Source organism: Mustela nivalis (genome assembly GCF_964662115.1).
Source record: "Mustela nivalis genome assembly, chromosome: 8".
Lineage (NCBI taxonomy): Eukaryota > Metazoa > Chordata > Mammalia > Carnivora > Mustelidae > Mustela > Mustela nivalis.
The window spans coordinates 118,415,777-118,430,682 of record NC_139027.1 but is presented as its reverse complement, the minus strand read 5'-3'; the positions used below and the strand labels follow the sequence as shown (position 1 = coordinate 118,430,682).

At 52.1% G+C, this 14,906-nt stretch overlaps 2 protein-coding genes across 3 annotated transcripts; one reads left to right on the top strand and one right to left on the bottom strand.

The window, feature by feature from the left end:
- Positions 1–215: 215 nt before the first annotated feature.
- On the bottom strand, positions 216–9,166 carry REM1 (RRAD and GEM like GTPase 1). 2 transcript variants are annotated; one of them, XM_082745886.1, is made up of 6 exons: positions 9,061–9,166; positions 8,384–8,519; positions 7,640–8,018; positions 6,465–6,547; positions 2,094–2,295; positions 216–817 (listed from the first exon to the last, which is right to left on the bottom strand). In XM_082745886.1, the coding sequence occupies exons 3-6, from the start codon at positions 7,977–7,979 to the stop codon at positions 546–548; spliced, it is 897 nt and encodes a 298-aa protein (XP_082602012.1). In that variant the 5' UTR covers positions 7,980–8,018; positions 8,384–8,519; positions 9,061–9,166; the 3' UTR covers positions 216–545. The 2 variants fall into 2 exon arrangements, with proteins under 2 accessions (XP_082602012.1, XP_082602011.1); XM_082745885.1 differs by lacking the exon at positions 8,384–8,519.
- Positions 9,167–10,382: 1,216 nt separating this feature from the next.
- On the top strand, positions 10,383–14,838 carry DEFB124 (defensin beta 124). The gene is made up of 2 exons (XM_082745915.1): positions 10,383–10,652; positions 14,630–14,838. Exons 1-2 carry the CDS (start codon positions 10,595–10,597, stop codon positions 14,773–14,775), a joined length of 204 nt encoding a protein of 67 aa, XP_082602041.1. The 5' UTR covers positions 10,383–10,594; the 3' UTR covers positions 14,776–14,838.
- The last annotated feature ends 68 nt before the right edge of the window (positions 14,839–14,906 follow it).

The window sequence follows — 14,906 nt, the reverse complement described above, 5'->3', positions numbered from 1 at the left end:
GTGCACCACTGGGTCTCCCACAAAGACCGGCGCCAGGGGCCATGCCCAGTGGTTGGGAGAAAGGCCTGAACATGCAACCCGTCCAGTGATTTGATTGACTGACCTTGAATCCAGGTCAGCAGGCTAACCCAGTCTGCAGCCAGTGTAGATGGGACAGTGGGACGTGGAGATGCCTGGAAGAGCCCAAAAGAAGAGGTCTGGGCATTCAGACTGGATACCCTTCTGGTCTGGTTTATTATGGGGAGTTGGCCAGAGCCCAGGGACAAAGATTTTTACAAAAAGGCTTGCGGCGCATAAAAACAAAAACAAAAACCTACTCTGTATCCACTTTGAGGCTTCGGTCCCATAGTCTGTCTACTGCTTCCCCGGGCAGAGGGGTGCCTGAAGCTGCGGCTAGGGGAGATGCTCCAGCCCTCGGGGCAGCGGGCAGGCACCGCCCACTGTGCAGACTCCAGGCAACTACGTCGTGGCCTCTCGATGGCATCGGTGGAGCTCAGATTGCGGCCCAGTGTTCCGCTAGCCCTGGGGGCGAGGGGCACGCGGCTTCAGAGCACCGCCAGGTTGTGGCAAGACTTGGAGCGGGCCTTGAGTGCCCGACGGCTGGCGCTGCGGGCCGTCAGGCGGGCCAGGAAGCGACGAGCCCGCTGGCCCAGGCTCGCCCGCCTTCTGGGGGCTGATGTCTCGGGGGCCGCGCTGTCCCGGCGGCGCAAGCGCAATTGGCGCACCACGCCCTCGAAGAGCTCGGCCACGTTGTGCTGCAGCGTGGCCGATGTCTCGATGAATTTGCAGTCGAACACCACTGCGCAGGCGCGGCCCTCTGAGGGGCGGGGTCAGGCGGGCCAGGTAGAGGGGGACATAAAGGTAGGAAGAGTTGTGTTTAGTCTCAAGCTAAGCGCTTTTTCTTTTGGTCCTACCTTGTGCTGGGTACCAGGGGAGTCGGAGGTAAATGAGACGTGGCTCTGAGGAGTTAGTTCACAGGCTAGTGACTGATACTGGGAGCAGAATGAGGCTGGGAAGACAGGCTGGGAAGGGGCTTGAAGGCCAGGTAAGGGGTCTGAGTTGTGCATCAGGGTTATCTGGGGGAGCTTGTTAAAATGCAGATTCCTGAACCCACCGGCAAGATCTGATTCGGTAGGTTTGGGATGAGGTCGGTGAACCAGAGTTTTACAAAATCTCCTGGGGATTATGCTGGGGAGTATGGGGCTGTCTGCTCACAAAGCATATGGTCTTCCATCTTCAGAAAGCCATTAGGCGGGGAGACAGGGGCCTGGGTTCTAGTCCTTAGATGCTGGTGACCCCGTGGAACTGGCTTATACGCTCTGGCTCTCAGTTTCCTTCATTTTTAGATTTTGCCCCGCAAGAAGGGCCATTTTGAGATCTTTCTGGGGTCCCATACGATATTATGAAACATATTGAAATATTCCCTACCCCACCTTGAGTACAAATTATCTGTAACTAAACCTTTTGGTTTGTAGTTGTCAGCTGCCACAATATTGTATATTGTAGATGATTAAAGTTTTGTGAAATTTTAATTTGCAACTTTCTCATGGTGTTTTGGAGCTAATAATTGTTTCAGAACCCAGATGTAAGCCTTTGGAGAGCTTATAGGCACCGGGCCTCTCATGCCTGGTGGATAGTATCTCTGACTAAGGGCATGGGAGAACCATAGGGGGATTTTTTTCCCCCCATAGGGGAATTTTTAAGCAAATTAGTGACTAAAGCAAAGGAGTGACAATGTCAGATATGGTTTTAGAAAACTCTTGACAGCTGGTAAGGAGAAAGGATTGAACGGGGAGAGAGAAGTACAGGGGCTGACCCAGGCTAAGGTGGAGATGCCAGGATGGGGCAGAGATTGTGAGCACAGGGGGAAGGGAACGCGGGGTTAAGGGCGGTGGACCTGACAGGATTTGGAGGCTGGTTTGGGGGAGTGGGAGAGGAAGCAAGAATAGTTCCTAGCTTTCAGGCTTAGGCATGTAGATGCGTGATGGGGGCGAGGGTGGGGTGACAATCCCTGAGATGGAGGGCACAGGAGGAGGAGCAGTGACAGCAGATTGAGAGGAAGCTGGGGAAGGAGGGTGGAGTGGAGGGCTCACCTTCCACGGAGACTTCCCGGCAGCGTGCCAGGTCAGCCTTGTTGCCCACCAGGATGATAGGCACGTGGTCTGCTTGATGTGTGCGCCGCAGCTGAATGCGGAGCTCAGAGGCACTCTCGAAGCTGCCTCTGTCCGCGATGGAGTACACAATGACATAGGCGCTGCCCACCTCCAGGCACGAAGCCTGGCTCCAGCTTTCATCCTGCAACAGAGCGACCCCAGGCCCATTCTCCAAGGGTACCTACCTCTCAGCCAGAGGGCCCTGGCTGAGAAAGGTGGGGCTGGAATGGTCTGATGGGGGCGCTGGGGCTGAGGTTTTACTCTGGACAGGTGGGGGACAAATTCTGCCATTATTCTGTGTCACCTTGGGTAAACCACTAGTCCTCTCTGAGCCTTGGTTTCTCTGTATGGAAAGCTGGGCTAATAATACCTCACTACATTTTCTCATTCATTGATTGCTTCTGGAGGCCGGGCACCGGAGTCAAAAGATTTCTTGGTTTCCCCTTCCCGCTAAGGAGGGTTCAGCTCTTCTGTCTGGTTTCTGAGAAGGGTTCAGCCTTGCTAGACAGTTCTTGTGGCCTTCTGTAGTCCAATTAAGAGACAAAGTGGGGGCGCCTGGGTGGCTCGGTGGGTTAAGCATCTGACTCTTGATTTTGGCTCAGGTCATGGTCTCGGGGTTATGGGATCAAGGCACACATTAGGCTTCATGCTCAATGCGGAGTCTGCTTGAGATTCTTCCTCCCTTTCCCTTTGCCCCTCCCCCACTCACTACGTCTCTAAATGAATAAACACATAAATAACCAAACAAAATCTTTTACTAGACAGGCGCTTTAACCAACTAAGCCACAGAGCCTCACCCAAACAAAATCTTTTAAAAAGAGAGGCAAAAGGAAGGGAGAGAAGTGAGAAGGGAGGCTGATTTCAAGGGGAGGCATTTTCCAGGCCAGTGTTGAAGAGAGAAGTGGAGGAGCAACTGTGGAATGTAAGGGAAGGGGTGGGAGAGGCGGGTATTTTTTTTTTTTCCTGTTAAGATTTTATTTATTTATTTGACACAGAGAGAGGCAGCGAAAGCAGGAACATAAGCAGGGGGAGGGGAAGACAGAGAAGCAGGTTTCCCAATGAGCAGGGACTCCATCCCAGGACGCTGGGATCATGACCTGAGCCAAAGGCAGGCACTTAATGACTGAGCCACCCAGGTGCCCCAAGGTGGAGTATTTAAGAAGCAGAGTCCTTGCAAGTTCTTTGACAAGGAAGGGGAGAACTGGAGCAATTTTGATATGCTGTTTTGGGTGGCAGTCTTTTGTCAGGGACAGCATGCTGAGACTGGACCAGCTGGGTGACAACTTTACAAGTGTTTAGTAAGACACCGTTCCTATCTTCCAAAAGCTCATGGGCTGGAAGGGAGGCCCTCGAAGTCAAGAATTTTGATGCCCTGTGATAAGTAGCATTAAGAGGCAGGAGCACGTGGCTGGAGGAGCCATGGGGGATGAGGGGAGGAGATCAGAAGAAATCAACCTGGTACAGTGTGGGGAGGGCACAAGAGCGGACCTGGGGAGTAGGGTTTGAGGGAATGAACAGGAGAGGACAGTAGACCAGGGGTAGGAAATACTGAGTGTGGCAGAGGCACTGTTTTTGAGGGGGCAAGAAGCCAGAAGAATTTTCTGATAACCCAGTAAGATGGTTGAGTAGGAAAGCATCAGATCAATGGTCAACACACTGTCAAAGAGATTAAGTTCTCCACAGCCTGGCTGACCCTTCCCCAGGCCAAATAACCATGGGCTGAGTCAGATGGATGTTGAGTTCTTTATCTTACTAGGTGAGTAAGATGTGAGTTCTTATCTTACTATCTTACAGGTTCCTTCCTCTCTCTGGGTCTTTTTCCCTATCTGTAGTTTCTTTATCTGTAGGGTTTCCCTATCGGTACAGTTTCCCTATCTGTAGAAAGAAAGTGTGTGGCTTAAGCATTCATTGATTCATTGCACAGATGTTTATGAAGGATTTGCTATGAGTTAGGATCACAGAAGCCCATTGGAACATGGATCTGTGGGTAGAACTCGGGGAGGTGTGTGATTAGAAATATAGGTTACAGGACCCCATTTTTGTAGGTTCTTATTCATTAGGTCTGGGGGTGAGACCTGAGAATTTAATTTTTTAAAAAGGTTATTTATTTATTTATTTGAGAGAGAAAGTGAGGGAGCATGTGAGTTGTGGGGAGGAGGAGCACAGGGAGAGGGAGAGAAAGAATCTCAAGCAGACTCCCCGCTGAGCCTGAAGCCCTATGGGGCTCCATCTCACATCCCATGAGATCGTGACCTGAGCCAAAATCAAGAGTCTGGCGCTTAACTGACTGAGTCACCCAGGTGCCCCAGATATTTGATTTTTTTATATTCTCCAGGTGACCCTGATGGTCAGGCCAGCTAGGGCACTACTGCAGATCCTGACTCTCTCTCTCTCTCTCTCTTTTTTTTTAAAGATTTTATTTATTTATTTGACAGAGAGAGAGAGCAAGAGAGGGAACATAAGCAGGGGGAGTGGGAGAGGGAGAATCAGGCTTCCCACTGAGCAGGGAGCCTGATGTGGGGCTTGATCCCAGGACCCTGGGATCATGATCTGAGCCGAAGGCAGACGCTTAACGACTGAGTCACCAGGCACCTCAAGATCCTGCCTCTCTGACACCAAAGGGGCCCATCTATCGAAAGGATGGATGCTTATTCTGGTGGCACCGCTACTGCACGGACCCTCTACGGAAATTACCTCCACTATCACCAGTCAGGGAAATTGGTTCAGTTTCCCCATTTTGCTTGTAGGAAGTCCAAGGGCCAAAGGAGAAGAGAAAACATTCTCAAGTCCATAAAGCCAGCTGGGCACAGAATTCCAGTTCCAGTACTCTTCCTCCCTGGTCTCCCAAATCGTACTCCCAGGCTGATGACTTTCCTTAATTCACTGGACTCTGCCCACTGTATTTTCAACTGCATTCAAAAAGTGACCCCCTCACCCCTCACCAGCCTGTGACCTCCATGAGGCCAAGGGACATGTCTGTCCTACTCACTGCTGGGTCTTCAGTGTCCTGGCCCATGATTCATACTCAGCCAGTGTTTCTTGGTGAATGAATGAGTGAAGGACTAAAACCCTAGCTGAAGGCTCAGAAGGTGATGTACCCAGAGGGGATGGAAAGGGACAGTCCTGGTGCATAAGAGTACAGGATCGGGGGCATATAGATCTGGGTTCGAATCTCACTTGCTCTCTGAGCTTTGATTTCCTTGTCAGCAGGAGGGGATCAGAATACTCACCTATTGTATTTGTTTTGACTGAACGTCTTAATACATATATCCAGCGCTTAGCACAGGGGCTGACACTTGAAGGGTACTCCATAAATGTCACCTGCTGCTAGGAGGACCATCATCATCGTTATCATGCTCATTTGGAACTGAGTGTCCTTTTATCCTCGTGGAAAGGAATCAGACTCTTAGCATCTTTCCTATCCTTCCCGCCTGTCACTGGAGCTCTCAGCCATTCTTGTCAATCACGGAACAGTGCCCTCCTAAGCCCTACCCTATAGGCGTGGCCTCCCAGCATGTTAGGGGCGGGGCCTACCCTTTATGGAGATAGGCTCCCAGGTGATTTTTATATCTTTCTCTCTGCTTGGTTGTATTTCTTCAAAGTTCTACAATAAGCATGTATTATCTGCATAGCAAGACAAAGGAAAACTCAAACAAGGTAAGAAAAGAGTAACAAGGGGCATATCCCTCCCTGCCTGTTGTTTTCTTCCTACTCTGGAACCTGGTAAGGGAGGACATCCTTTGGTTTCCTTCCTTACTAGCTACCAAGTTATGAGGAATAAGAATGATCATAATTTACATTTCTTCACCTATGATCAGCATTGCTGCATGCTCCAAACTGTGGTCACCGCTGTGGAATTGGTTAAGAACTTAAAAAAAAACAACCAGCTCGTAAGGCAGGCAGGGATGATTAACCCATTTATCAGGTGGGAAAACTGAGGGTGGTGAGTCAGTTGCACAAAGTCACACGACTGGTAAGGAAGAGAAAGGTGTAGGGGGTTACCTTCAGGCATTTTGGTGCTAAACGCAGTGTTCCTCTGCACCGTACGTGTAGGGGGGCAGTGGGATGAGGGTGCTGAAGACGAGGTGGAGGTGTTTGTACCTCCTGGAATGGCTGCAGAGGGGATCAGTGGAGTGAGAAAAGGACTTGGGGTCATGAGGTTCTTCTGCCTTTGCTGCAAAGGCCGCTTGGAAGCTGTGGGTTTTGGGGGCTGCTGAGGATGGCCTCGCCCTGTCCCTGCTGTTTCGTGTCCTAGGAGGGGACAGGAGTCTGGTACCAAGCTCAGCATCCCTCCCCCCAAGTCCTGCTTACCCGTTTCTCAGCCTCCCAGGTGTCCATGACCACGAGCGTGGTATCCTCTCCATCCACCGTGAGGGTCCTCTCGTACACATCTTCTGCAATCGAGGAAAGAGCCAGATCTCAGGGAGGAGGGGCAGGCATGGGGAAGGTGTGGCCCCTCTAGTTCGCTTTCTGGTTACAGTGCCCCCCCACCGCCGCCCCACTTGTGCTCCACACTTGATTGCTCCACACTTGTCTCTCCTGATAGGTCAAGAAGCTCCACGAGGAGCCCATGTTTCCCCAGCTCCCAGCATCATATCTGGCATGTAGTAAGGGCTGAGAAAGCTTTTGCCAGTTTGGTTGATTGATGAGCATGGGATGGTGGGGTTAAAGCTGGGCTGGGAATTCTCCCAGTCTCTCTCTGTCCCTAACTTAGTGTATGCTTTGGGCAGGTCACATTACCCTCTTTGGGCCTCAGTCTCCCCATTTGTCACACCTACAAGTAAATATGTACACCTCTCATCTAGGGCTCTCACACTCAGAGGGGTCAAGGCTAGAGAAGGGGCCTGGCCAGAGTGTCCCCACTTTCTTTTTGCTTTTAACCAACCTCCCTCTGCTCTCAGCCTGTGTCCTCTCAGCCGGTCCTGTAGGAACCCTTTTTCATTTCTTCTGTCCTGTCTCTGTCTCCCGTCATCCTGGGGTCCCTGACCCTCTCTGCTCACTGCATCTCTTGGGAATAAGGGAACCTGGGGAGTCTTCATTTGGGGCAGGATCTTAGTTTTGCTGTAGGTTGTGGTAGCCTTGGATGGTTGTCTGTGGGGCTAGGAAGATCTGCGAATCAGTGGAAGTTAGGGCTGGGAGTTTCTGAGTGGGGTGCAAGCCTGCCATTTCTTTCCATCTGAGATTCATGGAACTCAGAATTGCTTCCCTTATGACATGGAAATTAATCATATACCTCATCCATGAGAAATGGGCAACCTTCTGACTATTCAAGGCATTTCCCTCCTATGGACCATTGTGTGGACTGTGCACTGCACTGTCTTGTGGGGGTGTGTGTAGGGACCATTCACTTCATAGTCTATGTGAATGATGCCCTTTCAAGTTGAGCTGTGCGTAAGTTGCACAACTCTTCTCGGCAGCCCTGTGCCCCTGACGACAGGCCTTTCACTCCTTTGGCCACATCCCAACCCGGCCCACAGGGTCCCTACCTCCCAGCTGTTCATGGAGGTCCCGCTCTTGCTTCCCGGCAAAGAGGCTGGCCAGGCTGGTCTTCCCTACACCAGGGTCTCCAAGCAGTACCACACGGTAGAGGGCCTCCCAGGAGCCTTCGGAGTCACTGGATTCAGAGGACCAACCATTGGGGGCAGGCGAAGGTTGTCGGGTGGGAGGATTGAGGGAGGCTGACTGGCCCAGCCGGGGATGCTGGGATTTTGTGGAAGGTGCTGCACACAGGAGGCCAGGCTGGTGGCCCCGGGGGGACAGGGTCAGTGGCGTGCTGGCTCGCCGACGCAGGGGGGTCTTTGTGTCTTGCTGGGTGTTTAGTGTCATCCTTGGGTGGGAGGGGCTTTGTTCCTTCCTTCCTTCCTTCTGTAAGCAAGAAGCAAGAATGGTAGTGAACCAGGCACTGCAGGGTCCAGATGAGCTCCCAAAGAGGACTTCCTCCAAACCTTCTCTTGTTCAAATGACAGGAGGAGGAGCCTCAGCTCCTTGGGGTGGGGGCTTCCTGGCTTTGGGGCCAGAGTAAACCTGGGTCAGGCTGGGACATGTGAGTGTGCAAGCTACGAGCACACGCTTGCACACCCACAGGTCACTTCCTACGCCTTGAGGATGACCCCAAGCCCCAGGACACACAGACGGAGACAGACAGAGGGGCAGCAGCGAGGTGGCATGCCCACACAAGCACGCACACACCTGTGTACAAAGACATGCCCCTCTCATTTGGAACATGCGACCTACGTTCCGAAAGTCGCTTTAATTGCCCGGTCCTCCCCTTCCCCACAGTTCTCTTCTCCAAGGTTCAGATCGGGGTCGGAGGGTTGAGGGCCCCTGGGGGGTTCCCTTCCGCTGCCCCATCTCCTGAGGGCTGAGCTGAGGAAGAGGCAGGATGGAGTGGGTTGGTATTCCGAAGGGCGAAGGGCGAGGGGAGTCTGGGGGTTCCCTTGGCTGTAACCCGAGCGCCCTGGTGCCATGGGAACGGCGTGTTCGGCCCGCCCCCTACGTGAAAAATTCAGGAGAGGCTGGCGCGACGGCCTCCAGCGGCTGTTGGGGGGTGGGGGTTTCGAGGCTGCGGGGACCCAGTTTCGGTGATAGGACAGGGTCCTGGAGAGAGGCGGGGAAGGGACCCTACAGGGCCCAGGGGCGCATATACCATTCCTGGAGTCTGAGTCCGAGCTTCCCCTGCTCCGGGTCCTGGGTGTGAGTCCCCTGATCCCGGGAGGGCTCCTTGTCCGAGGCTCTCCAACCCACCAGGCCCCGGCCGGAGGACCCTTACCCCGGGACGTGGGTTCGAGGCCTCCCTCGCCCCCGCCTGCGCCGCAGAGCCTCCCCCCGCCCACTGCCCCCCAGTCAGACGCCTGGCGAACTCCGCTCCAACTTGACTAAGTTGGCGGCAGGCTGCGCGGGCCTTTACCTCGCGTGGGGAGGGGTCCAGGGTCCCCGGCTGCCACAGCTGCCGGGTGCTGCCGGCTGCACCACCGCCTCGGCGCGCAGCCCCTCGGGCCGGTCCCGCCCAGCCGCCGGGGCCGGAGGAGGAGCCGCGACCCCGCCCCGTCCAGCCCCGCCCCGTCAGGGCAGCCCTAGGGTCCCCGCCCCGAGGACTCCGCCGCGCAACGACTTCTGCACTTTCCGCAGAGCTCAGTTGACTCACTGCTTTCTCCTGGGGTGGTGGTGGCAGGGTCGGGCTGGGGGGCGAGAGAGAGGAAAGAAGGGATTTCTAAATTCCTGGGTGTAGACCCCCTCTGTATCCACGCCAGCGACGGGGCGCGCCAACTTTACCCCTCGCAGAATCTACCTGGGGAGCTTGTTGAATGTTGATTCTGAGGTCTCACCCTTCAGGAGAGGCGGATTCAGCCCGTTCTGGGGGGAATCTGCATATTAAACAATTGCATATTCAGGAATCTGCTTATTAAACAAATACCCAGTGATCTTGCAGAGTTCATGGACCCCACTTTGAGAAACTCAACTTTCGATGGAGAATTAATCTGGGGAGATGGGAGGAGGGAGCCTAGGAAGTCTGCACTGAAGACTTCTGGATATCTGATTTTGGCATTCCATTCGTTCATTCACCAAGTTCTAGGTTAAGCACTCTTTATGCAAGAGGCGGTCCTGTGCCTGGAAGAAAGCCTGTCCCCTCCCTGATGAATATTAACTGGACTTTTGGGCTGTGACTGGTATGATTTGAGCACTTTGCCTCGATTATTACCTCATTTAATTCCTACACAACACTAGAAGGATGATTACACTGAAGCTTATCTGGGCTGGCCATTCAGGATTCTGCCTCTCAGCCGACTGTCCCTTTCCATCACCACCCATGGCTTTAAAAATAATTCTTCTTAGGCACTTGGGGGAGGAGAGACACATTGTGATAGAGTAGGGCAGTTGGCTGTAGGGAACTGGTGATTCTGGCCATCTGAGGGACCAGGATCCAGGCTCTTTGAGCAGGGTGCTTCCTTTGAAGTCTCGAAGGACTGGGGCGGGCTTGTATGTGGGCCCTTGCAGACCAGGCTGTACCTGTGCGTGGGGTTCATTGTCATGGCTGAGGGGATCCAGGTGTCCAGCTCAGTGCAACTCCCAGAGCAGGCTTGTAGATTAGCTCAGCCCCCGCAGGGCTCGGGGCAGACACTGTACCCCCTCACGCCTGGCCTCCTTCTGTGGTTTGGCCTTCTGAGCATCCCTTTCCTACAAGATGGACTGTGACTGGTGTCTTGTCAGGCAACTTAGCTTCTAGTTCCAGCTCGGCCGCTCGGCCGCTCATTCACCATGTGGCTGAGCAGTTTGCCGCAGAGCTGGCTGAGATCCAGCTACATCCTTGGGCTCACAGAGCCTCAGCCTCCCACTCAGGCCTCTGGTTGCCCACACTCCAGCCTTGATCTGCAGCCTGATAAAGGCTGGGCCGCAGGCAGCAGTGCTCAGTATGCCTGGTTCCTCTGGTGTTCTCTGTGGTCATGACACAGCTGCTGCTGCTCATTGTGGCTCTCCTGGCCCTGAGTCATCTGCCTCCAGGTAAGTGTGTGTGTGTGTGTGTGTGTGTGTGTGTAATGGCCTCCAAGGTTTTGGGGGATAGAGGAGACCTAGACCAGTGTTTGTGTTCTGGTCCCACCTCTTACCTGCTGGGCCCCTTAGGGCAACTTCCTAAATCAGTCTGCACCTCAGTTTCTTAATCCTTAAAGTGGGGTTCACGCAACAAATATTTTTTGAAGAATATTTACTTTGGGTTGACACCATGACAGCTGTTTGGGATCTGTCAGGGAAAGAAAACAAGGTCTTTGCTTTCATGGTGCTGGTATTTTAGACAGGAAAGAACCAAATAAACACATGATATATCAGGTGGTGGTAAGTGTTCAGAATAGAAGCAGAGCCAGGGGTCAGTGTGGTGTGTGCTTGGGGTGGGGGGAGGTATGGATGGGAGAGCCGATGGGGATGGTCAAGGGAGGCCCTGTGTATTTTTTATTCTGAGCAACTTGAAATTTACATGAATGTAGAGAGATTAATATAAAGAACAAGGTGAGTCTTTTTAAAATGCAAATGTAGAGAATAATGTAATGGTATTATTTATTTATTTATTTTTAAAAGATTTTATTTATTTGTCAGATAGAGATCACAAGTAGGCAGAGGCAGGCAGAGAGAGAGAGAGGAGGAAGCAGGCTCCCCGCTGAGCAGAGAGTCTGATGTGGGGCTTGATTCCAGGACTCTGGGATCATGACTGGAGCCAAAGGAGAGGCTTTAACCCACTGAGCCACCCAGGCGCCCCTGTAATGGTATTTTTATTTTATTATTTTTTTGAAAGATTTTACTTATTTGTTCGACAGAGAGAGAGATCACAGGTAGGCAGAGAGTCAGACAGAGAGAGAGGGGAAAGCAGGATCCCCGACAAGCAGAGAGCCCGATGCGGGGCTTGATTCCAGGATTCTGAGATCAAGACCTGAGCTGAAGGCAGTGGCTTAATCCACTGAGCTACCCAGGTGCCCCTGTAATGGTATTTTTTTTTTTAAAGATTTTATTTATTTACCTGACAGATAGAAATCACAAGTAGGCAGAGAGGCAGGCAGAGAGAAAGGGGAGGAAGCAGGCTCCCTGCCGAGCAGAGAGCCCAATGCGGGGCTCGATCCCAGGACCCTGGGATCATGGCCTGAGGCGAAGGCAGAGGCTTTAACCCACTGAGCCACCCAGGCACCCCTGTAATGGTATTTTTAAAAGAAACCTTTTCATTTTAGAAAATACCAAACATAAATTTAAAAATAGTATAACACACCCCGGTGTACCTTCACCTAATCTCAACAATCGTCACCGTGAACCAGCTTGGTTTTAGTGAACTATCACGAAGTCAGTCTCAGGTATCTTCACCATTTCTTTCTTTTTTTTTTTTTTAAGATTTTATTTATTTACTTGACAGACAGAGATCACAAGTACGCAGAGAGGCAGGCAGAGAGGGAGAGGGAAGCAGGCTACCCACTGAGCAGAGAGCACTACGTGGGGCTCGATCCCAGAACCCTGGGATCATGATCTGAGCTGAAGGCAGAGGCTTTAACCCACTGAGCCACCCAGGTGCCCCTGTAAGGTCATTTTTTTTTTTTTTTTAAAGATTTTATTTATTTATTTGACAGAGAGAGATGACAAGCAGGCAGAGAGAGAGAGGAGGAAGCAGGCTCCCTGCTGAGCAGAGAGCCCGATGCGGGGCTCGATCCCAGGACCCTGAGATTATGACCTGAGCCGAAGGCAGCGGCTTAACCCACTGAGCCACCCAGGCGCCCTGTAAGGTCATTTTTGAGCAGAGATTTGACTGCGGTGAGAATATTAAGATCTTCTCAGGCACCAGGAGGCAGGAGGGTGCCCGATGTGCCTGAGGAGCCTTGAGGAGACCCATATGGCTGGAGTGGGAGTACACCAGGAGAGAAGACGAAGTCAAAGAGATGAGCAGGGCAGGAGGTACAGATCATGTAGGAGAAAATAGCAACTCTGGGTCTCCGGGTCATCAGAAGGTCGAAATGTGATGATGTGTTAAGAGTAGTTATAGGAACTGCCCTCACCTGGGAGTCAGAGTCTTGGGTTCTGGAACCCCCCACTGACTGGCTGGGAAATGCTGGGTAACTCGCTTCCTGTCCTGACCTAGCAAGGAGAGGCTTGATGGCTAATGGGCTGCAGTTGCTCCGCCCTCTACACTGTCATTCTGATAATCTCGCTTGCCGTGTGTGGGGTGTTTACTATGGGCCAGGCACTGTGCTAGAATGATGAAAGTCCGTAGAGCTGCCCCTGAAAGGGGGGGGAAGTTCCACAGAGGAGGGATCTGAGGCCAAGGTCACTCAGTGGGGAACTGGTAGAGCTGGGATTTGGATATGAGCTGGATTCACGCCGTCCGCTAACCGCTATACTGTAGTGGTTAGGTTCTTCAGAGGGTGGATCCTCTACCTTGTAGAGATTTTGAGGCCAGGTCTATCTCATTCTAAGATTCTCTACCTTGGCAGAATGGAAGGATGGCTGGACAATGGGGCAGAATAACACCCAGGGTTGGTCCATTGGGAGGGTTCTGTGGGATCTCTCTCTCTCTCTCTCTCTTTCTCTCTGTAAGAAATTATTTATTTGAGAGAGAAAGAGAGACAGAGAGAGATAACATGGTGGGGAAAGGTAGAGAGAGAGAGGCAGAGAGAGAACCCCAAGCAGACTCCCCACTGAGTCCAAAGCCCAATGCAGGGATCATGACTGGAGCTAAAATCAAGAGTCAGACGCCCAACTGACTGAGCTCCCCAGGCGCTGCCATGGGATCTCTTTTAATCGAGGAAGAGAGAGGGAAGCCTTTCCCCTCCAGCTCCTGCTCAGCCCAGTTCTTCAGAGCTGCTCTCTGCCCACCTGGGTCACATGCCTAGAAATACTGCTGGACAGAAAGGTCTGACTGAGCCTGCCTCTCTCCTCACATTTGCACACCTGTCCTAACTGGTCATCACCACATCCTGATGGTTTCCTTCAGGATGCTTTCCACAGTTCTAGTGATTGTATTTATTCGCTAGGGTATTAATTGCCTTTCCTTCTAGAAGCTCCTTGAGGGCATGGACCTTGGCCCATCTTGTTCATTGTGGTATTCCCAATGTCCCAGGTTTGTTGAATGAATAAACAAAGGCGATGCCTCAGGCTGTGACCAAAGACCCTTAGAGGGGGTACAGGAGGACCCGTTCCTCCAAAACTTTACCTTTTCCATGGCCCATGGCTAGAAATTCCTCCACTAACATTTAACAGGTCCCTATGTGTGTGAAGGAGTTTATGTCATGATTAGGAGTGTGGACTTTAGAGCCTGATTATCTGGGTTTGAATCGTGGTTCTGCTCCTCATGTCTCTGTAATATTGGACAAGTTTGTTAACTTTCCTGTGCCTCAGTTTCCTTACCTTGTATTACAGGGATCATAATAAGACCAACTGTAATTGCATAGTGTTGTGATGAAAAGTGCTTAGAGTGTACCTGAGCAGGGGGTGGGTGTGTGAGGTCGAGCCCCATGTCAGGCTGCAAACTCAATGCAGAGTCTGCTTGAGAGTCTTTCTCCATCTCCCTCTGCCCCTCCCCTCACTTGCTCTCTAAGTAAAAAAAAAAAAAGGAAATCAGTTTTTAACTTATAACTAGTGGTCTAACTTGTGACCTATGGGCTAACCTGGACTGAAATCTGAGGGCTCATTTGTAACTAGTTGTCTCACCTGTGACTAGGAGTCTAATCTGTTCCATCTAATCTAACCCCTTGACCTGTGGTCAGAGTTTGTGTCCTGTGGCCTAAGTTATGACCTGTGGGCTGTTGTGTAATCAGTCACCCAACACAATGACCGGAGAGCTAACAAAAGACCAGACTTGTGATCTAATGTGGGTCCCGTGCTTTAGCTTGTGGTTAGGGGTTTTATCTGTGACCTGTGGCTTAACCCCTGATGTATGGTCAATGCTGTGCACAGCAGTCTAACCTGCAATGCCTGGACTGCCCTGTGACCTGTGGTCTTCCTCTGCCTAGGGAGAAGTGAATTTAAGCGGTGCTGGAAGGGCCAGGGGGCCTGCCGGACTTACTGTACAAGGCAAGAAACCTACATGCACATGTGCCCAGATGCCTCCCTGTGCTGCCTCCCCTATGGATTCAGGCCTCTGGCCTTTAAGCCTTAATATGTGGAGCTGGTTCTGGGGCTGGCACCCTTGCTCTCCAATAAACACCTGCTGCTGGCTGTCTCCTTTGCTGCTTGCTCACCACCAGGCCACCCCATGCTGGGGGTACGGGGGTGCACGAGGTCCTGGTA

Coding starts and splice junctions, on each gene's coding strand:
- REM1 (XM_082745886.1), bottom strand. CDS start 7,979: ATGACACTAAACACCCAGCAAGACACAAAGACCCCCCTGCGTCGGCGA. Junction 6,548..7,639: donor CCTCCATGAACAGCTGGGAG/GTAGGGACCCTG, acceptor CCTCGATTGCAG/AAGATGTGTACGAGAGGACC. Junction 2,296..6,464: donor CCTGGGAGGCTGAGAAACGG/GTAAGCAGGACT, acceptor GCTCTGTTGCAG/GATGAAAGCTGGAGCCAGGC.
- DEFB124 (XM_082745915.1), top strand. CDS start 10,595: ATGACACAGCTGCTGCTGCTCATTGTGGCTCTCCTGGCCCTGAGTCAT. Junction 10,653..14,629: donor CCTGAGTCATCTGCCTCCAG/GTAAGTGTGTGT, acceptor TCCTCTGCCTAG/GGAGAAGTGAATTTAAGCGG.